The sequence below is a fragment of the Schistocerca gregaria genome, chromosome 1, assembly GCF_023897955.1.
Source record: "Schistocerca gregaria isolate iqSchGreg1 chromosome 1, iqSchGreg1.2, whole genome shotgun sequence".
Classification (NCBI taxonomy): domain Eukaryota; kingdom Metazoa; phylum Arthropoda; class Insecta; order Orthoptera; family Acrididae; genus Schistocerca; species Schistocerca gregaria.
The window spans coordinates 652306391-652329805 of record NC_064920.1 but is presented as its reverse complement, the minus strand read 5'-3'; the positions used below and the strand labels follow the sequence as shown (position 1 = coordinate 652329805).

The following is a 23415-nucleotide window of genomic DNA, read 5'->3' as shown; positions in this document are numbered from 1 at the left end:
GGTCTCCAAAACAGTGGGAAGCAACGTGATCAGGGTGGTCCAGGCTGGGCCAAATCTGAATATAGTGGAGGAGGCAAGCAACTCGTTTCGCGAAGAGTGCAGCTGGTGAGGTAGAGAACAGACTCTGAGATCACAAGACCACTGCGATTCTCTGAATTTGAGGTTTGATTCACTTACGCAAATCTTGAGAAAAGAGGCTATCAGCCGCGAGTTACGAAGCCATTACTGCCCCTGTGAGATAGTAGGATAAGAGGTAATAATGAGAGGAATATGTGAGATAATTCGATGTTTGGTGGCGTACCATCAGCAACATAAAATGGGGTTACTGTAAGAGAAAAAATGAAATGAAATGATCGTATGGTATTGATGGCCTGCTTAGTTCCCAAGTCTTTTCAGTTGACGCCACACTGGACGACTTGCGTATCGATGATGAAGAGAACAACACGACAGCCCGTCTCCGAGCAGAGAAAATATCGATCCGGAAGAGAATCAAACCTAGTCATGGCAGTGATATGCGCTGACCACTGAGCTACAGGGGCGGACTATCTAAGAGGGCGGACTGTTGCGATGTAAATGTGTCTGTCATCGATGTCCGCATCTGTCAACGGACAGGTATTTGGCGATAAACATTTATTTTCATCAAGGAAATTTCTCACCTACACCTGCATTTTAAGATTAGGATAGAGACATTTAAGGACAGTCTGCCTATTCTTGGCCAGACCAAACAAAACTAGAGTTTCTGAGTAGTCGTATGAGTGGTTAGTTATCGTGAAACTTTTCGCAGTCACCAGACACAGCACAACATTTGCGGAATTCGAATCAGAAATCAAAAATAATACTGGTCGACTGCCGAACGAACTAGCTATGACTATCATAAAGGCCCCTCCACTAGGAGCAACACGCTTCCGGTATCTGCAGTATCCTTAGGAGATTTTAATACGGAATCAGCATCTCGATCATCCGTACAGTAATGACGAGCTGATTCGACTCATAATTAATACTATGCCAAGTGAACACAAAATATCGCTCCTCTATGTTGAGAAGAGCGACCTGGAGGCCTTTAAGCTAGTTTTAACAGATCTCGATGACTATGTACGAGAAGACAAGAGAATGAGTTCTGCATCCTGGCGAAATCCATAAACTAACTCGCGAAACATTCAATAGATGCACGGCAATGTCTAGGAAAATACCAACAGCGGCTGGCCTGAAAATCAAAGAAAGAATTGGTGAAACTAAAGATCCAAACATTATGGGGCGAGACAACGTTCAGGAGACGTCATGCAAGGTCCACAGAGGGATCTGCAAAACGGAGGACTGAAAATGACTGAGATGAGAAGCACTGCCCCAGATCGCAGTCAACAAGCGTGATCTCTGTTTGTTCTATATCGTGTCTCCCTACCACTTTCGTGCAACGACGCTCTAAGCGTGTTTTTTAGGGAATTGACTAGTTCGAACCTGGGACCTGTTCCTGGTAAGGAGACGCCAGACCACACATGGCATGTAGAATTCAGAAGAGTTCAGTGAGACTAGCGATGATATAACCAAATACTTAATGATTTCAGCGTCAGCTCCACTGCACTCCCTGTAAAAGAATCTTCATACTAACTAAATTTAGTGGAAGGGGTTCAAGGCTTTCCTATTTTTAGTTAGCTGGTAAAATAACGTCGAAAAAGCAGTTAAGTTTACCATTGGAAATTTTATTCTACTCACAAAACATTGCTTATAAATTGCACTATTGATAAAAGGAAATGTTTTAATACAGGATGGTAAAAACCAAATGCGTTCAACAAAAATGTGAACGAATATTCCCTGAGTGGGTTTCCAAGTTCTAAAATGGATCGAAGGATGACCTATGCCATATCACATCTATAATCTAGGTTTAAATTAAGTTTCACAAGAGAGAAAAGTATCAAAATGGTCCACAGTGACCCTCAATTCTCTTTAATTACTTATCTAACTTGTCGTAAATTACAGTGGCTGATGTGGCTTCTCAATAACTATACAACAGAAAAATCATCGCGTTTCAGTTACTTCAAGTGGCAAATGTGAACACCATGAGCTTTAATTGACGATCGACACTAGTATTACGCAAAAAAGGGGGTGTAACAGATGAGGCTTCTGCAGTTCTGAGTGAAGCTTTATACGCTGTTATGCGGCATCGCGTGCGTTCATTTCCTTGTCGGCGTTCGTCAGGGGGCGGCGGACAGCACAGCTCCGCTCACCTCGCCATCTCGGAAACAACTGTCTCCTAACTTCTCCTTACTACAATTTACCGAAGTTGGTTTAAATAAACTATCTGGCTGAGTTTTCATCTGACCAATTAGGGTCTCAATGTTAACCTTAAGCTCCGCCTACAAAAAGTATGTCTACCCAATGAGAAACGTTATAATTTTCGTGAGGGGCAATTTTTTAAAGTTTGCAACATAACAGAGACGTGAAAAAGTCTCACGCTAAAACTTGCAGTTGCTGTGGTCCTTTTAGCGTTATCGTAAGATCTATACTGTTCTTCTGGAGGGCTCTAGCTTTTAACATGGGCTGGGGGGTGGTCCTGACGTAACAGAGACGCGAAAAAGTCTCACGCTAAAACTTGCGGCTGGGGTGTGGTCCTAGCGGCTAGCTGGTGAGGTGGATGTCCGTCCCTTATCGTAGGGCCTTCCAGCTTAACACAGTTCTGCTTTCGGCTTCTGTTGTCGTTTCTCCTCTCGGAACTGCGTCTGTCTCACGGTGGGAAGGTATGACATGCATTTAGGCATTCTTGTGTTAGTCTGTGGTATTCCATTTGCTCACTCGTTACTCGTATTACTTTCTTTAATTTAATGTCACGATTTATTCGGAACTATGTGACATACTACTGGATTTGCTTATCTTGTCAGGGTTTTCACGGAAGGTGTTGGATTTGCCTGACACCTTACAAAGCTTGACTATGTATCCAGCAGAAAGTACTTTTCAAGCTTAAAAGCTTTTCTACAGTAGGGTTACCGCAGATTTTTCTTTACTGTGTGTAGTTTGTATTTGTGTGTGAGTAAGTTACTTAGATGCTTCGTACCCATAAATTTGATTAGTGATTAGCATTGAATTCAATTTGTGTAATCTGTGTAAGAACTTTTTTCTTGTGATTACGGTGTTGTGTGCATATGTATGTCGTTATCTTTTGAGACGAGCTATGAATGACTACATGCATAGGGTGTCGTAGATAGAAGCACCTTGCGAAGATGCTTTTATTTTTAAATTTGTGTGCAGATCCAAGCCTGCTGGTCACAAAATCTTATGGCGCGACAATTGTTTATGCAGAAGCATAATGCGTATTTCGCAAATGTTTCACATTTTAGTGTTCTAACCTTCAGGTAGAACTATAGGCGAATACTGACGTCACTGTTGTACTTTTCTTTCACAAGTACGAAGAAGATAAGGTAACAGCATAGGCATCGTTCCTCTAAAATTGTTTCTCTTAGACGCTCCACTTTGCAGTCTTGTTTCTTAATGCTGGGTCCATGTGTTGTATGACATAAATTTTCTAGTGAGATAGTGAATATTTCTTTGTGAGAATTCATTAGTTTCTGTCCCCTGTTGTAATATTCTGAAGGGTGCAGTGAATCACAGTTTGTCGCAAAAGGTGATTTTTGTATATATGGTATGAGGAGGATTAAAGGATTTAGTGTTCTGAATGGGGCAATAGGACGTACTGCAGATGTCACTGAGTTTTTCAGTCCACCGGCAGCTGCAAGAATGCGCTGTGATAGCGAACTGTTGAGTTATTTCGGCTATATTCTTCTGTTAGGTATTGTGTTCTTCTGGACGTCATTTATTTAGTATGTTCACTGGCCTGTGCAAATAGATATTGTTGTTAATGCGAATTTACGCCACCCTATCACATGTGACGTAGCATGTGAAAACTGCTGGATTTGGACGAGTTACTCCTGTAACTGAAATATCAGATCTGAAGATGGTTCTGAATGAACCGAAACCGGTCATATGAATAAAAAAATTAAAAAAAAAATTGCAATCAAGACGGTTTTTAAGTAACATTATAAAATCACTGATTGCTGTTGTCCCATAAGACATTATGTCTGTTTTTGCAAAAAAAATTCATATGACCGTATAAAATGTTTGACATATTATTGTTAACGACTTTATATGAAATCATTCCTTTGGCATTCGTAAACAAAAAGCAAGATTAGGCGCGCAATTCACGTCAGGAATATATAATAAAGTAATGTAACACGAAAATCTGAACGTAGAAGATGTAATTGTGCAATACGCGGGACGTAAAACAATGTTTAATGTATATGTACATATTGAGAATATCTATGTTTAATAGGTCACAATACGAAAGTGCTTTGATAAGTCTGATAAAAAGGAAAGAAAAAATGTTTTTTCGTAAACAACTCACCTTACTTCTCGACGAAGTCTCTTTTGAGCGATATGCACTTGTCCTTGCGATCCTCCAGCTTTTCCACCCAGTCTGAAAAATAGGTTCTGTCCAACTTAGCAAAATACCCGTTGATTGCGACTGTCACTTCTTCATTTGAAGAAAAACTCTTTCCAGCAAACCCAGTTTCAAGTTAGGGAGCAGGAAGAAGCCACCTGGAGCTAAGTCTCTTGAATGCGGTGAATCAGGAACCAATTCACTTTCGCCATTGTTATCAATAATGTGTGGGAGTGTGCATTATTCTGGCTAAAGTGCACATTTTTTGCTTGTTAACTTTTGTGTCTTTTTTAGCCAACACAAGTTTCAAAGGATTCACCAGCGAAGCATTATAGGGCCCGGATACGGTAATCTACGCATATAACCAGCTGACAAAATCGTCTTTACCTTCTTCAGTGAACTTTCACCAATTTTTCTCCATGGTTTTGTCTACCGTTTTGATCTGGTGTGTAATGATTGATCTAGATTACAATAGCAGTCACAAATCAGCGCAAAAAATCTTGCAGATTCCGATTAAACATCGCTGGACACTGTTTCAAAACGCTGTGCCGGATGCGCTTTTGATTGACTGTACGCAGTTGCGGTACCCACCTCACGTACAGCGTCTTCATAGTCAAGTCTCTGTGCAGGATACTATGCATTCGGAGGAGATGCCTACAGTCTATACAATCTCACGAATTTTTATTCGGCGGACTTGCGTTCCATGTCAGGGATTATTTCAATGGTTTCCCTTGCGGTGACCTCAATTGGAGGACCGTAGCGCGCTTCGTCTTCGGTGCTTGTCCGACCACGTATAAATTCATTGATCCAAAGTGCATCCAAAGTAAATGGTCTTGAATGATGGTGCAGAGTCCGCGTGAACTTCATTTAGTTGTGTTTTGATTTGTGTGGCAGTACAACCCTTCAGATGAATATGTTTAATAATAGCACGAAACTCGATTTTATCCATTTTCAATCGCAATCGAAACACTCACCAGTTCTGACGGCCGTCAACAATAAACTATACAGTGTACTTTGTTGAAATTTTATCATACGATCTTAGGAATAATCAAGCTTACCAACCATGAAGGAACAACAAAAGTATTCCATTCTTCCACGGACATGTACCGAACTTGCTTCTGAAGGAATAGAAAGTATTTTGGAAGATGTTTCACTGTATTGTCCTTAAGGTTGATCATAAATATATTTTAATTTTATTTACAGACTAATTGTAGTAAAATATTAGGTATAACATGGTTATTGTAGGAAAGTGTGTGGGGCCAAAAATTGTAGACAGAGACCAAGAGATGGATACAGTAAGCATATTCAGAAGGTCGTAAGTTGCTGTAGTTATTCAGAGATGAAGAGACTGCCGTAGGATAGAGTAGCATAGAGAGGTGCATTAAACCAGCCTTCGGACTGAAGACTGTAGCAACAGCAATGACAACATGACATGCATATAGTTTTTGTTGGTTACAGAGATACAGCAGGTTGCAGACATAAGTTTTCATTTCGCATTTTTGTTTTGAAGTTAAATCTATAAAGTTTGCTTGTGTTTACATAACTGAATTCTTGATTGTGATTTGTTGTGCCATTCTGCTATATGGCTTAAACTTGCTGCACGTATTAACAAATGCTGAAAAGTGCCAACACGGTGTCTGTGCATGCGTTTTGTAATGGAAAGGCTGCTGCTGCTCCCTGTAAAGAATACAGTAGACGATCTCCTAACTTTAGACTACTAGATTCAAGAGAGTTTATTTGTGTTTTCACTAAACTGCGTGAGACTGGTGTAATGTTCAGACGTCATATCTCAGCTGAAAGTGTAGTGAGTGGTTGACGTAAGGTCATTATTTAGTTGGTTGACCTTAGTCATTCAATATGCACACACAGCATTTCTACACGTACCAGTGCTCTGCATACAAGAATATGACTGTCTACCACCTCTTGACTATTCCTCCTTGAACAATTCGAATATTTACTTATGTTACTGCCATAATTAATTCGTATGTTCAGTCGAGGCACATAATTTGCAAAATATTTAAACTCTAAAAAGGAAAACAGTATTTCCGTGATTCCCAAACGTATTTTGTGTACAGATTTTCTCTATAGTGTAGAGCAGGGGTGGCAAGAATTCCGCTCACGGGAATTAGCCCGACTGACACGTTTCCCCCACCGCCACGGCACGCTGTCTGGACGTGAAGAGCGGCCAACTGCGAATGCGCCGCACTTAAATGTCAATGCAGTCGTAATGTGTAAGGCTTGGTTTTATATTTGACGTTTCTCAAGAACATAGATAAAAACAAAACAAATTTGCACTATTATTTAATTCCTTTTGGCACACTGAGGATTTACAATTTTTATCTGGCACAAATTGTCAGCATGATGACAGACGCAAATAATTTCACAAATTGTCGCATTCAGGTTGCCCCGTAAGCGTAACTTATTTAGCATCAGAACCGAAAAAATGTCTGTCCAACACACTGTTGGGAAGAAAGCAATGTAGACGTTGTCGACATTGTTGCCGTTAAAGGGATTTGTCTATAAAATGGGAACCACCTTGCAGACGAGTCAGTTACATATACATATGCACAGGGACTGTTCTAGTTGATATGGAAAATGGTCTCGAAAATAGCTCGAAAGCAGATGTAAAATTGGCAGTGTCCTCAAAAAGTGTAGGAAACTGAACTAGTAATTCATTCAAGGCCATAGAATTCTTCAAACTTTGCGTTGTCTCTAATACCAGTGAGCTTATGGAACTGGCTGTGTTAGTCATAATAAGTACCTTCCACAACGCGATTTTCACTTTAAATTCATCCGCAAAAAATCCGAAACAAGTTGTTTGTCTCCTTGCAGTATCCTACAGAGACCAGTGTGCTGTCAAGTCACCTTAAAATGCGAGGTCTGCAATCCATTCTGGAATCGTTCCAAGCAAGCCCCTTGGATTGAGGAACGAACGTTTCAAAAATATGTTGTCTGCACACTCTTCGTTCAGTTGTTCCAACTGACAGTGGAATAATGTGCGTGACTTCAGAAATTTTGCCATTCGTACCAGCCAACGAATTCTTCACAGGCGCCAAGTGTGTAAATTCAGCACAAATTACTTTGTGACGCATAAAACAATGAATCTCGTCTGTTGATCGTTGTAATGTTGGCTCTTTCAGTGCCAGCTAAATCTTTAAATTCTTTCTGCATGGTATTCTGATGTCGTTTCATAGTGAATTTGCGGTACCTGCTGACTATGCGAATGTATAATATATATTCGGAATCCTCGTCCCTCTCTTGTATCATTTGTGTTCACTTTTGAAGACCTCTGACGATAGTTCGCTAGCTGCCCTTTCTGCGCAAATAGCCGCTGGAACTGTGAACGTCCTCAGTACCACGAACAAATAGCGAAGTGCAAATGGCGTTGATACTACGATTCTTCCGCACTTAACAGAATTGTGCCAACCTAAAAATTCCACAGCGCGACGCTAAACGATATGTCGCTCTATACCGAGTACTTCCGAGAAGGAACGAGCAAAGCCGAGGCCCGCGTGAAGCTTGGCACGTCGTGGCGGGTCCTGCAGTAGAATAGTTTGGTGTTACGGAGGGACTCTGCACATAAAAACAAATTCTACGTCAGGCGTGAGCGAATGCACGTAGGAATATCGTACATTTCTGTGGAGAGCAATTGTTGAAATAAAAAAAAGAGATGACATCACCCAACAACATTTAAATGTGCAAGCTAAAGTCAATGATAAAACAAAATTTTCTCGAATTTAACTGACGAATAAAAGGCTATCATTTCTTGCGTATATTTAAGGATATACTTTCATAGATGTTCACACACAAATTACACCAGTAACAAGTACTTTCTTTTCCTCATATGTTTGACGTAAATATACATTCCAAGAAAAAAAATCGAACGTGCGAAAATCGGTAGATATGATTGTACGTGTTCAGACAATCAAATGATATCAACTTCAAGAAAATTGGATGAATTACTCAAGAGAAAGAGCTTCACAAACTGAGCAAGTCAAGAATGCATCCGTCCTCCTCTGGCCCTTATTCAAGCAGTTATGCGGATTGGCATTGATTGAACCAGTTATGCGGATTGGCATTGATTGAACGAGTTGTTGGTTGTCGTCCTGAGGGATAATGTGCCAAATTTTGTCCAATAGATGCGCTAAATCATCAAAATACGAGCTGTTTGGAGGGCCCTGTCCATTATGTTTCAAACCTTCTCACTTAGGGAGAGATTCGGTGCCGTTGCTGGTCAAGATGGGGTCTGGCAAGAACGAGACACCCAGTAGAAGCTCTAGCTGTGTGGGGTGTACATTATCTTGTTGAAATGTAAGCGAAGAAAGGCCTGCCATGAAAGACCAACAAAACAGGGCATAAAGCCTCGTCGACTTACCACTGTCATGTAAGGGTGCTACAGATGACAGACAAACTGCTGTGAAACGAATTGTCACACCAGACCTTCACTCTTGATTGTCAGGCAGTATGGTGGGAGACAGACAGGATGATATCTCACCTCTGTCCATGGCCTCAGCTGGGAATCTCACTCGCTGGAGCAGAACTATCTTGAGTGATGAGCTCTATTTTGAATTGTATCCTGGCGACCAGTGAAGATGTGTCCGGAGACGCACTGGACAGTCGTAGGATACCAACCTGATTGCCTTCCATCACACAGCCCATGAGCCAGGAATGATGTTCTAGAATGGCATTTCATTACATATAAGGCCCCTTTGGTCGTCATTTGCGACACCCTTACGCCCCGTGTTGTTGCCCTTCATGGCAACCCATCCTGGGCTTACATTTCAGCAGGATAATGCGCGCTCCCACACGGCGAGAGTTTCTATTGCGCGTCTTCGTGTTTTCTAAACCCCATCCTGGCCCCAAGTGAGAACTTTTGGAGCATGGTGGTCAGGGCCCTTCAGCTAGCTCGGGAATTTGACAAGGGCCAGAGGTGGACGAACGTGTTACTGTCTTGTTCAATTTGCGAAGCTCTTTCTGTTGAATATATCACCCAGTTTTTCTGAAATATTATTCATTTGATTGTTTTTACATATGCATGATATCTATCGTCTTCCGTTCCATCCTGATGAGGTGAGGGATTTTTTTTCTTAAAGTATAGGTAGGAATCATGGAACTAAAAGTTGAAGCAATTACATCACGGAGAGAGGATCTAGTTTTAAAATAAATTAATTAATTGCAAATAGCTCTTAACGAGACAGACATGTTGACTTAACGAATACTTCTGTAGATGGATGCCTGCAGCAACAGAAAGTGTGGGACGAAAAAATCTACAAAAAGATCTGGTGTCGAAGCACAGAGTTCAAAACAAATATACCACTGATAGTCTAACTTTTAATCAGCCTTTAGTTTCTTATGAACGACGTACCAGACCTGTAAACAACATTACGCTAATCTCTCTAATGTAGGGAGCATATTGTCAACAACGTGGGTTTTCACAGGTGACAGGAATTCACTCTCATCCGAGAGCTGACTTCTCAGTATGAGTGGGAACTTTGGCAGTTCGCCTGTTGACACGAGCGTCCATTTCTTCATTAATCTGTACGAAAGTTTTGCCCTTGGTCTCAGGCATCAGAAAATACGTGTACATTGTAGCGCACAGGTTGAGCACGGCGAAGCCCCAGAAGGACCAATACGCGCCCACGCTGTCCGACACCACCTGGAACATCTTCTTCAGGAAGAAGCCGTACAGTGACACGATGGTGGTGTTGATGGACGTGGCTACTGCTTTGACGGACAAATGGTATATCTCGCCGATTAACGGATATAGCACCGCTCCCGCGCCGATATCGTAGGAAAACTGGAACAACATATACATCTTTTAATTAGAATTTTTTTCAGTTGTGACAACAATAAACTCTACTACGAATAATGAAATGCGACTATTGAATTGTCACTGTAAGTTTAAAGATTTCACAGTATACTAAGTTCTTTAGTCGGACAGTCGATACTCTCCAGCTAGGATGAAACACCATGTTATGCCATATCGTGAGTTTCATCCATCCCAAATTCCCAAAAATGTTCCAATCGTTTGATATACGCTATCCATCTAGGGCAGTGACTCCCAGCATTGTTGATATCATTACCATTGAAGGCAATCAGTTGTTAGCTATTGCCCGTCCCTTTCCCCCCTTTCTCGACTTCCTTCTACCATCTTCAATGTTAGGGTCCAACAATTTGTTTTAAAGAATTTTCCTTGAACATTTTTGTTTTTAAGATGATGAATGATAAATAGTATTTAGTTTTCGCTTGTGTTTTATTGAATCACAAACTGAAGGTCCACTGAGACAACGGGTGCTGCTTATTTCTAATAACGTGTTGTTATACAATGATGAAGCAGTTCTCAGTGCATAGCGAGTGCACCTGAAATTTCTCATCAGAAAAGATAGCTAACTGTCCATACTGAGGGAAGACGACCTTTGAACCACTCAGACAACTAACAACATTTCCCTCATCCAAAATCAATCAAGTTAAAATGTGTGCACTATACTTACCGTCTATAAATCATTTAATTATCGGACTCCATCCCCTGATTCCAGTTCTTCAAGTTGCTAATACTTTGTTTATATTATCACTTACAATAATAAGTATAATAATTCTGTTTAGACCCTGCAGCAGTCAGCAGTATGATATCATTATCTAGTTACTGATGTATTGTGTTGTCTTCTTTCTTGTACTCAAAACAAATGGCATGCTTGGAACTAGAGTACCATAAGGCTGTTTAGCCAACAGTCCTGTAGTCTCCGAAATACTCCATGTCTTCCATGTCAGAATGTTAGCTGGGGAGGCAATTGTAAAATAAAGATTAATGGTGATTGTATGATATATTATAGACAGTAAAAATCCTTTTCTCCTTTCCTTAATTCCTCTCATTGCAACGTGGGTTATGAAGAAATGTCTGGTCCATTGCAAGAACTACCTACAACTCAGAGATGGAATTTTCATGAGATATTCAAGCATTTGATATACGAGGGTAAGTCAACTGAAAACCTTAAATATTTTTTTAAATATTAATTTTGTGCAGAAGTGGTACACCACTGTATCACTTTTCAATATAATCTCCCCCGCGCTCAATGTAAGTCCTCCAACACTTACAAAATGCAAAAATACCTTTAGAAAAAAATTCTTTTAGTAGTCCGCGCAACCACTCATGCACCGCTTGACGTACCTCTCCATCAGAACGGAGCTTCTTTCCTCCCATTGCGTCTTTGAGTGGCCCAAACGTATGGTAATCACTTGGGGCAAGGTCTGGTGAGTATGGTGGATGAGGAAGACACTCAAAATGCAGGTCTGTCATTGTTGCCGCAACTGTTGTACGGGCAGTGTGGGGCCTTGCATATTCATGTTGCAAAAGGACACCTGCTGACAGCAATCCACGTCGCTTTGATTTGATTGCAGGCCGTAGATGATTTTTAAGGAGACCCGTGTATGAAGCACTGGCGACAGTGGTCCCTCTAGGCATGTAATGCTCCAAAATGACGCCTTTTTCGTCCCAAAGGAGAGTCAGCATAACCTTCCCTGCTGATGGTTCTGTTCGAAACTTCTTTGGTTTTGGTGATGAGGAATGGCGCCATTCCTTGCTCACTCTCTTCGTTACCGGTTGGTGGAAGTGAACCCAGGTTTCGTCCCCAATAACGATTCTTGCAAGGAAGCTATCATCTTCTCGTTCAGAGTGCCGAAGAAGTTCTTCACAAGCATCAACACGTCGTTCTCTTACTTCAGGAGTCAGCTGCCGTGGCACCCATCTTGCAGACACTTTGTGAAACTGGAGCACATCATACACAATGTGGTGAGTTGACCTATGACTAATCTGTAAATATGCTGCAATGTCATTCAGTGTCACTCGGCGGTTTTCCTTCACTATGGCTTCAACTGCTGCAATTTTCTGTGGAGTCACTACTCGTTGTGCCTGACCTGAACGAGGACCACCTTCCACTGAGGTCACACCATTTGCGAACCTCCTATTCCGTTCGTAGACTTGATGCTGTGACAAGCATGCATCACCGGAATGAACCTTCAATCGTAGCTGACTTTCAATAGGTTTCACATCTTCACTACGCAAAAACCGAATAACAGAACACTGTTCTTCCCTGGTTCAAGTTGCAAGTGGGGCGGCCATCTTTATACTGATACTGCGACGGTGTATGTGCATCTGCTCTATGATGCCACCTACAGACCATTCTGCATGTCTGTTTGTAGCATGCTTACCAACTTACAGGATAACGACGCGACATTTTGATTTGTTATTACAAATTTAAAGTTTTCATTTGACTCACCCTAGTATATTTCTCAATGGTTCAAAGTGTATGTGTAGTGTAGCAAATAAGTGAATAAGGTGTTCTTCCATTCATTTCACAAGCTGTGATCCCCGCCACCCTGTGTTACGGTACACAAAATATTGCTAGAATCTGAAGTAAAAAATTTAATTACTGATAACTGATGTAATTAGTATTAGAGTGTTACAAAATAGTAATAATATTAATGGTCTTAAAAGTGAACCCTTTTGTTTTTATCACTAATAAAATTTAATTTTACGCCTTAGAGGGTAATTATCTATAGGCTGGGAACCGTTGACCTAAAGGAGCATTAAAATATCCTTGATTTTAATGTAATTTAACGTTTTCTACGTGTTTCGTTCTTCTTGAAATTATCATCTGTTTTGATAATATTTTTTCTTTCATAACGGTTAACTGGGTTCCATTACATACTTTCAATGATTCCTAGAATAATGGTTTGTTCTCTAGAAGGCTTAAACTATGTCAGACTTCGAACTGGGGTTATTTTACTAATATCTTCGAAAACTTGTTGGCGTCGCAGGCTTATAAACAACGAAATATGTTCGGTCTTTGGTGGAGTTTAGCCGTCACTGTGTGAGCTAGTATCTCAAACATTACAACAATTAAGAAGCAGATATTTGATGAATACTGTTGCGTGAAATGACTCCATATCCGCCTGTTAGTGTCAGGTTCTTAGTTCACTTTTGGTGCAATTACATAATTTCGGCTTTTAGTAATTTTTAAATAACGATAAATTCGTTCCGTCTATTTACATATAAATCTACATGTATTCTCTGCGAATCATAGTGAGTTGTACAGCAATGTAATCTTTCAATTGGACCAGTTAGTAGTGCATCAAATTCAAATGGCTCCGAGCACTATGGGACTTAACATGTGTGGTCATCAGTCCCTTAGAACTTTGAACTACTTAAACCTAACCAACCTAAGGACATCACGCGCATCCATGCCCGAGGCAGGATTCGAACCTGCGGCCGTAGCGGTGCGCGGTTCCAGCCTGAAGCGCCTAGAACCGCTGGGCCATACTAGCCTGCTATTAGGGCTTCTTTCGTTCTATTCACGTATGGAGAACGGGAAGAATAAGTACTTAAGCATGTATAACTACGTTCAGTATGTGCATACACAGCTAGAAGGTGTAGGAGAAATGTTGGCAATGTACAGTCAAGAAGACGCGGAATGCCTTAACAATATTATTATGCTGGAAAATACAAGGCAAAGTTAAAATTCCCAAGTTATATCGGCTCCTTTCAGGAGATGTAGCTTCTTCAGACATCCTGGTAGATATAGAGATATAGCTTGTGCTGGCCTCTTGCAAGGTGTAGCTCACGGAAGGCTCCTGTAATAGGCAGCCTGTGCCGATCTGGCGCTGCTGTCAGTCTGGTGGCCTCTCAGCTTTCTCCTGGCGCTCTGCCACTGTTGAGAATGTTTCCTTGCCGAAATGCAATGCACAACTAGGATATCAACCACTCGTAACAGATCTTTCTTTTTTGCGAAGTTTCTGAGCGTCAAAATTCGTCTTGTCACTTCATATCACAATTTTAGCTTAGGACAAAGTCTGCTCATGCATTTTTGAATTTCTCCCCATTTTCACTTAGCACAAGTTGGCCATCTTGGATTTCACACCAATATAACTTAGGATAAGTGTAGCCAGTATTAAGAAAACAGTCTTAATCGCGATTTTTTTATTCATTTAGTGCGGACCGGTTTCAGGCCATCGCAGGGGCCATCTTCAGGGCGAACATATATTCGACTGCTGGTGGCGTGAGAGGAACTACGTATCTTCACTAGGCTCGTAAAGTATTAATCTACATTACCACCTTGACGTTCTTGTTCAACTGTACTAGTCAATAAGAAAAAATACCCGAATTGTTGAATAACAAATTTTGGGTTCTGCTTCAAGAAAACGCATCGGCTCATACCTCTTTCTCTGTTAAGCGGTTTCTATCGAAAAACAGCATCCCAGTGTTAGACCACCCAAATGCAGCGCCAGTGTTATTTCGAATTACAATGCAATGTTCCTTTGGACATGCATCATAAGATGCGACGACTACAGCCGTTGTGAAGGACATGAAATGTATTTGCAATTGCGAATGTGGACAACCATCAGCTGTATAACGGAATTACGGCAATGACGGCCAGACAGGGACTCGAAGCCGGATTTCCCGCTTATTCCAAGCTGTCGCCTCACCATTTTTTTTGGTATAATGCTTTTTTCTATTTTATTGCCAGAATCACTTGATACTATAACGAAATTTCGGTAGACCATAGTGAAATCATCACGTAATATAAGCTGCAAATGGAAGAAGAAGTTAACTATAATAACAAAACAATAGTAAACGGAGAAAGGAAAAAAAACTGAGAACATAGCCGAAAAACCACCACCAAGCTCTCATGACAATTTTATATAATTTTTTAGATTTATTTACCTTTTTAATTATTAATATATATAGGGAAGGCCAATTGCCTCCTAATGCAAGACCAAGTTGCCATATATATATATATATATATATTGTTGTGGTCTTCAGCCCTGAGACAGGTTTGATTCAACTCTCCATGCTACTCTATCCTGTGCAAGTTTCTTCATCTCCCAGTACCTACACCCTTCTGAAGCTGCTTAGTGTATTCATCTCTTGGTCTCCCTCTACGATTTTTACCCTCCAATACTAAATTGGTGATTCCCTGATGCCTCAGAATATGCCATTCCAACCGATCCCTTCTTCTAGTCAAGTTGTGGTATCCAATTCTATTCAATACCTCCTCATTGGTTATGTGATCTACCCATCTAATCTTCAGCATTCTTCTGTAGCACCACATTTCAAAAGCTTCTATTCTCTTCTTGTCTTAACTATTTATCGTCCACGTTTCACTTACATACATGGCTACACTAAATACAAATACTCTCAGAAACGATTTCCTGATACTTAAATCTATACTCGATGTTAACAAATTCCTCTTCTTCAAAAACACTTTCCTTGCCATTGCCAGTCTACATTTTATATCCTCTCTACTTCGACCATCATCAGTTATTTTGCTCCACAAATAGCAAAACTCATTTACTACTTTAAGCGTCTCATTTCCTAATCTAATTCCCGCAGCATCACCAGATTAATTCGACTACATTCCATTATCCTCGTTTTGCTTTTGTTGATGTTCATCTTATATACTCCTTTCAAGACACTGCCCATTCCATTCAGCTGCTCTTCCAGGTCCTTTGCTGTCTCTGACAGAATTACAATGTCATCAGCGAACCTCAAAGTTTTTATTTCTTCTCCATGGATTTTATATACCTACTCCGAATTTTTCTTTTGTTTCCTGTACTGCTTGCTCAATATACAGATTGAATAATATCGGGGAGAGGCTACAACCCTGTCTCACTCCCTTCCCAGCCCCTGCTTCCCTTTCATGCTCCCCAACTCTTATAACTGCCATCTGCTTTCTGTACAAATTGTAAATAGCCTTTCGCTCTCTGTATTTTACCCCTGCCACCTTCAGAATTTGAAAGAGAGTATTCCAATCAACATTGTCAAAGGCTTTTCTAAGTCTACAAATGCTAGAAACGTAGGTTTGCCTTTCCTTAATCTAGCTTCTAAGATAAGTCGTAGGGTCAGTATTGCCTCACGTGTTCCAACAGTTGTACGGAATCCAAACTGATCTTCCCTGAGGTCGGCTTCTACCAGTTTTTCCATTCGTGTGTAAAGAATTTGTGTTAGTATTTTGCAGCCGTGGCTTATTAAACTGATAGTTCGGTGATTTTCACATTTGTCAACACGTGCTTTCTTTGGGATTGGCATTATTATATTCTCCTTGAAATCTGAGGGTATTCCACCTGTCTCATACATCTTGCTCACTAGATGGTACAGTGATTCCTTGATGCCTCAGAATATGCCATTCCAACCGATCCCTTCTTCTAGTCAAGTTGTGCTATCCAATTCTATTCAATACCTCCTCATTGGTTATGTGATCTACCCATCTAATCTTCAGCATTCTTCTGTAGCACCACATGGCTGTCAGTAGGTCTAATGGAATGTTGTTTTCCCCGGATCCTTGATTCGACTTAGGTCTTTCAGTGCTCTGTCAAACTCTTCACGCAGTATCATATCTCCTGTTTCATCTTCATCTACATTCTCTTCCATGTCTATAATATTGTCCTCAAGAGCATCGCCCTTGTATATACCCTATATATACATCTTCTACCTTTCTGCTTTCCCTTCTTTGTTCAGAACTGTGTTTCCATCTAAGCTCTTGATATTCATACAAGTGGTTCTCTTTTCTCCAAAGGTCTCTTTAATTTTCCTGTAGGCAGTATCTATCTTACCCCAGTGATATACGCCTCCACATCCTTACATTTGTCTTCTAGCCATTCCTGCTCAGCCATTTTGCATTTCCTGTCAATCTCATTTTTAGACGTTTGTATTCCTTTTTGTCTGCTTCATTTATTGCATTTTTCTATTTTCTCCTTTCATCAATTAAATTCAATATCTCTTCTGTTACCCAAGGATTTCTATGAGGCCTCGTCATTTTACCTACTTGATCCTCTGCTACCTTCACTATTTCTTCTCTGAAAGCTACCCATTCTTCTTCTACCGTATTTCTTTCCCCCATTCTTGTCAATCGTTTCCTAATGCTCTCCCTGAAGCTCTCTACAATCTCTTTCTCTTTCATTTTATCCAGGTCCAAGCTCCTCAAATTCATACCTTTTTGCAGTTTCTTCAGTTTTAATCTACAGTTCATAACCAATAGATTGTGGTCAGAGTCCACATGTACCCCTGGAAATGCCTTACAATTTAAAACCTGGTTCCTGAATCTCTGTATTACCATTTCATAATCTATCTGAGTCATTCTAGTATCTCCAGGCTTCTTCCATGTATACAACCTACTTTTGTTATTCTTGAACCAAGTATTAGCTATGATTAAGTTATGGTCTGTGCAAAATTCTATCAGGCGGCTTCCTCTTTCATTCCTTGCTCGCATTCCATATTCACTACTACCTTTCCTTCTCTTCCTTTTCTTACTATCGAGTTCCAGTCACCCATGACTATTAAATTTTCGTCTCCCTTCACTATCTGAATAATTTCTTTTACCTCATCATACATTTCATCAATCTCTTCGTCATCTGCGGAGTTAGTGGGCATATAAACTTGTACTACTGTGGTAGGCGTGGGCTTCGTATCTATGTTGACCACAATAATGCGTTCACTATGCTGTTTGCAGTAGCTTACCCGCATTGCTGTTTTCCTATTCATTATTTCATTATTAAACCTACTCCTGCATTATCCCTATATACTCTCATGTGTGTGTGTGTGTGTGTGTGTGTGTGTGTGTGTGTGTGTGTGTGTGTGTGCTTCATCTACACACATTTTACAATAGAACTGGAGCGATACTGAGTCAAAACACTAAACAAAGCGAGCAAGTAAACTAGGAGAGAACAAACCGAAGCTAATCAGATGGAAAACACTCATAACAAGGAAAGAACCTATCATCAGAAAAATGAGACTAACCAACACCTTGGGACGGAAAACAAGATTTAACATGTTGGCGAAGAGGTCTCGATACCGAGGCATTCGTAAGTATGTCCAGTAGGCCGTGATCATGTACTACATGAAGTTTATGTGGTCTTCCCACTCGCCTTCTACAACATAATGAACGAAGTGTCTCAGTAACCACATAACGGTATGGGTTTTCGACAGTGGAAAGAAAGAAGAATCTGGTCGCAATATGATGTCCGTAGTGTAAAACGTCTCAGAAGATCGAGCAAGGAAGGCCAATTGCCCCCTGATCCAAGACCAAGTTGCCATATGACCTCCAAAAGTAAACGATGTCGTATCGTATCTGTAGACGTACAACGACTACATAAATACGAAGTCAGAATTATATTAATACCTTCAGCTGCTGACAGGCGTTGATATATATATCAACGGGGACAGGTGAAAATATGTGCTCCGACCGGGATTCGCACCCGGGATCTCCAGCTTGCATGGCAGACACTCTGTCCATCTGAGCCACCGAGTGCACAGAGGATAGTGCGACTGCAAGGACTATCTCGCGCACGCCTCCCTCGAGACCCACATTCTCACCTCGTATGTCCACACACTACATTCGTAGTGCCCCATCCCAGAACAATCATTACTCGTGGAATACATTCTTACCAAGTCCCGTAAGTGTTCGGGGAATATGTGTGCACCCGCACAGAAGAAGAAGGTCATGGCCGGTATTGCCAGAACGATATACTTATATGGATATGGTGTCTGTTCTTTCGGAAGAACAGACACCATACGGACATATCCTAAAAAACAGACACCACATGCATATAACTACATAAATCCTTGGCGCTATGCAAAATACGGAAAAGTCGCTCGTTCTTTCGTTGGAATCAAGTTATTTACCTTATACCAAGAAGACGCTACGCACGTCGGCAATATCGGAAGACTGATATTGCACCAAACTGTCGCCCAGTTTGTTTGCGGCGGTCCTCTTTCAACGAGATTCGGGCGAGGGACTGCTTTCCAGCGAGTCTGTAGGAATTTCATGGTGAGGACGGGTCTCCATAGAATGTCAACCCCTAAATAGCTCACCGCGAGATAGAAGTCACAAATGTGTTTCAACTTGTAATTATTGCTGCCAACATCAATAGGGGGTTCAAGACTAGCAGGACGGGCACAGAAAAATAAACGAGACGTGAATGTGTGAGTTTCTTGAGTTATCATCAAAACAGTACGTCGCACATATAGCATCTGCGTCTTCCTTGGTATTTCAGCCTGGCCCAACCCCCCAAAGGAACGAGGCTTCGTGACCACCTCATACCGTATCGAAAGATATATCGTATCCATAAGAAACGATCAGACAGTTGCTGTAGTTTCTTCGCCGTCATCGAGGGAAGCGGATAAACTTGGGCCACGTAATAAGCTTTGCGTAAAAGATATGTATCCATTACTCGGACTTTCTGGAGCAGAGTAAGAGAACGCCTTTCATGTTCTAGTATGGCTCCCTGAATTTTTTCCGTAACAGACTTCCAGTTGAGCGTCGCCATTTTGAGTGGACAACGATCAATGATGATAGCGAGAGACGTATGCTGGTTCACCACAGTAACACGTGGGACAATGGCGTCACCATAACCTCGCAAAGTAATAAGCCTGCATTTGCCTTCATTAAGTAGTACACCTGAACTCCGACAATAATAATCGATTACAGCCTTCAGTCGAGATACCTCCGCAGAATTACGGAGTAGAAGCATCACGTCATCCGCGTATGCTACGAACAGCTAGCATCCAGCCTTTCAGCTGGGAAGCTAGCATCAGAAGTAGGGGCTCCAGAGACAACACAAACAAAGTCATTGACAGCGGGCTTCCTTGAGGCACTCCCATACGAATATTTATCGGGGGCCTCAGTTGGCCATTAACAACCACCGAAGGTGAAATACCCCTGAACAGATCTGAGAGCACTCACCGTGTATCAACAGTAAAACTAACAGCCTCCAGAATCCGAAGCAAAAAGTCATGATTAACACGATCAAACACTTTATCAATGTCCAGGAAAGCAAGGGCACAAGGGACGGACGTTACAGCAGCAACTGAAACCACGTCACTACACTCGATTACAGGAGTAAGAATGGTACGACCAGGTAGGCAGCTTCGATGTTTGGCAACAATCATCACCATCAGAGACGACATCCTACCATTAACTACCCTCGCCACAGTCTTATAATCGAAAGTTTAACTAAGTAATTGGGCAAAAGCTATCCGAGGAAGCCGGTCCAGGGCGTTTTGGGATTTGCTCCACCCTATAACACTTCAGTCAAAAGAGACGTAAAGGTAGCACTCAACAGCGGCCGAATGCTCACATAAAATTCTTTGGGAAGTCCATCCAGGCCCGGAAACTTTTGAGAAGGCGATCCCACAATAAATCTGTAAACTTCCTCAGGCTGAAATGCAGCTAAGAGCGTTTCATTATGCCCAAGTGTAATTGTCGTATCCAAGATGCTGAATAGTGGGTCGAAAAGCGTTGTACTAGACTCATCGATGTCGTAGATGTCTGCATAGGAAAGGGATAGTACACTACTGGCCATTGAAATTGGTACACCACGAAGATGACGTGCTATAGACGCGAAATTTAACCGACAGGAAGAAGATGCTGTGATATGCAAATGATTGTACCATCACGTTTATGACTTTGATAGAGGTCGGATTGTAGCCTATCGCGATTGCGGTTTATTGTATCGCGACATTGCTGCTCGTGTTGATCGAGAGTCAATGACTGTTAGCAGAATATGGAATCGGTGGGTTCAGGAGGGTAATACGGAACGCAGTGCTGGATCCCAACGGCCTCGTATCACTAGCAGTCGAGATGACAGGCATCTTATCCGCATGGCTAGAACGGATCGTGGAGCCACATCTCGATCCCTGAGTTAACAGATGGGGACGTTTGCAAGATAACAACCATCTGCACGAACAGTTCGACGACGTTTGGAGCAGCACGGACTATAAGCTAGGAGACAATGGCTGCGGTTACCCTAGACGCTGCATCACAGACAGGAGCACCTGCGATGGTGTACTCAACGACGAACCTGGGTGCACGAATGGCAAAACGTCATTTTTTCGGATGTATCCAGGTTCTGTTTACAGCATCATGATGGTCGCATCCGTGTTTGACGTCATCGCAGTGAACGCACATTGGAAGCGTGTATTCGTCATCGCCATACTGGCGTATTACCCGGTGTGATGGTTCGGGGTGCCATTGGTTACACGTATCGGTCACCTCTAGTTCGCATTGACGGCACTTTGAACAGAGGACGTTACGTTTCAGATGTGTTACGACACGTCGCTCTACCCTTCACTCGATCGCTGAGAAACCCTACATTTCAGCAGGAAAATGCACGACTGCATGTTGCAGGTCCTGTACGGGCCTTTCTGGATACAGAAAATGTTTGACTGCTGCCCTGCTGGCCAGCACATTCTCCAGATCTCTCACCAACTGAAAACGTCTGGTCAATGGTGGCCGACCAAGTCGCTCGTCACAATACGGCAGTCACTATTCTTGATGAACTGTGGTATCGTGTTGAAGCTGCTTGGGCACCTGTACCCGTTCACGCCATCCAATCGCTGTGGACTCAATGCCCAGGGGTATCGAGGCCGTTATTACGGCCAGAAGTGGTTGTTCTGGGTAGTGATTTCTCAGGATCTATGCACCCAAATTGCGTGAAAATGTAATCACATGTCAGTTCTAGTATAATATATTTGTCCAATGAATACCCGTTTATCATCTGCATTTCTTCTTGGTGTAGCAATTTTAATGGCCAGTAGTGTATATAACATCTTGCAACAAATAAGACACACTCTTGAGCAAGAAATGCACGTGCGCCGTAAATGAGAAAGCTTTTAATTACGTGGTAGCCAATCATCGCGGCGAGCGGCACCCAGTCCAGCGCGGCGTCCACGTCGCCCTGGAGCTCGTCCAGGTAGAAGTAGGTCCCCTCGGCCACCAGGCACACGGCGCACAGCACAAACGACACAATGCAGAGCGTCCGTCGGCCAATGCGGTCGATGATGAGCGACGCCCCGAGGCTCGCCAGCAACTGGACGGACACGAGAACGATGGAAGATATGTCTGCGTCGAGGCCGCTTCCGCTGCGCTCAAATATTTGCGTCGTATAGGCCGAAAACGCCACCGATCCACTGGACATGCGCAAGACAATGAATCCTACCATTAACAATAAAGTTCTGCGATGCACCGGTACGACCAACACATCTTTCAGCTTCCCTTTAGTTTCTTGCTTGCGACGTAGTGTCTTGCGCATTTCCACCAGTTCTGAGTCCAGCTCCTGTGGATCTAATTGTCCCTTCAGCCTTGTGAGTGACTTGACTGCTTCTTGTTCCCTGTTGCGAATCAGGAAGAAGTACGGAGATTCTGGCATCCAGATGAAGGTGATGACGAAAAAGACGGGAAGAGAACAGCAGATAAAGGCGGCCGTCGTAACAGACACGTAGGGCCCTATGCAGTAACTGAAGAGACTACCGCCCTGCAGCAGCACTGAGTGGATTGCTACCGACGTGCCGCGTATGTCAGTGTCGGCGATCTCGCCGAGGTACATCGGTATCACCGTGAGGACGATACCGCCGCCCAGGCTCCCTACGATTCTGCCGGCGAGGAGCATCCCGAAGGAGTCTGCGAAAGCGACTATCAGCCACCAGGCGAGGAGCGGAACAGCGCTGAGTAGCAGCAGTTTCTTCCGCCCCAGCACGTCTACGAGGTAGCCGGTGGCGAATATGGACACCGGCATGGTCAGCGAGTTGACGGACGCGAGCCACGAGCCCTCGTCTGCGGTGATTGGAATCGGCGAATCCTCGGACTGAAGGATTGGAACAGTCGTACCGGACCAGCCCGAGAAGGACCCGTGGGAAGCGTATGCCAGCGACGCTGAAGGAAAGAAGAAAACACCGTCGTCGTTTAACATCCTCGATCATCTGACATGATCTTTAAAGCAAAGCAATAGTCAGTGAGGAACGACAGTACTTGAAGACGGGCCAACGAAACTTCGGCAATCATAATCACGTATTGTTCAAAAGAAGACAAATTTTTCCAGTCCTTATGTTTCACAGCAAGTCACTAATCGTTTTTAATTTGAGAGAAACTTCCAATGTAGAAGCGGTCTTGCACAGTGGTCATTCACTATGAAGGAATACAGCAGTTTTCTTTGACAACACC

General features: G+C 42.3%; 1 protein-coding gene across 1 annotated transcript; it reads right to left on the bottom strand.

Moving 5' to 3' along the window:
• Nucleotides 1–9881: 9881 nt before the first annotated feature.
• On the bottom strand, nt 9882–23164 carry LOC126267331 (facilitated trehalose transporter Tret1-like). The gene is made up of 2 exons (XM_049972478.1): nt 22097–23164; nt 9882–10223 (listed from the first exon to the last, which is right to left on the bottom strand). Exons 1-2 carry the CDS (start codon nt 23162–23164, stop codon nt 9882–9884), a joined length of 1410 nt encoding a protein of 469 aa, XP_049828435.1.
• Nucleotides 23165–23415: the final 251 nt, after the last annotated feature.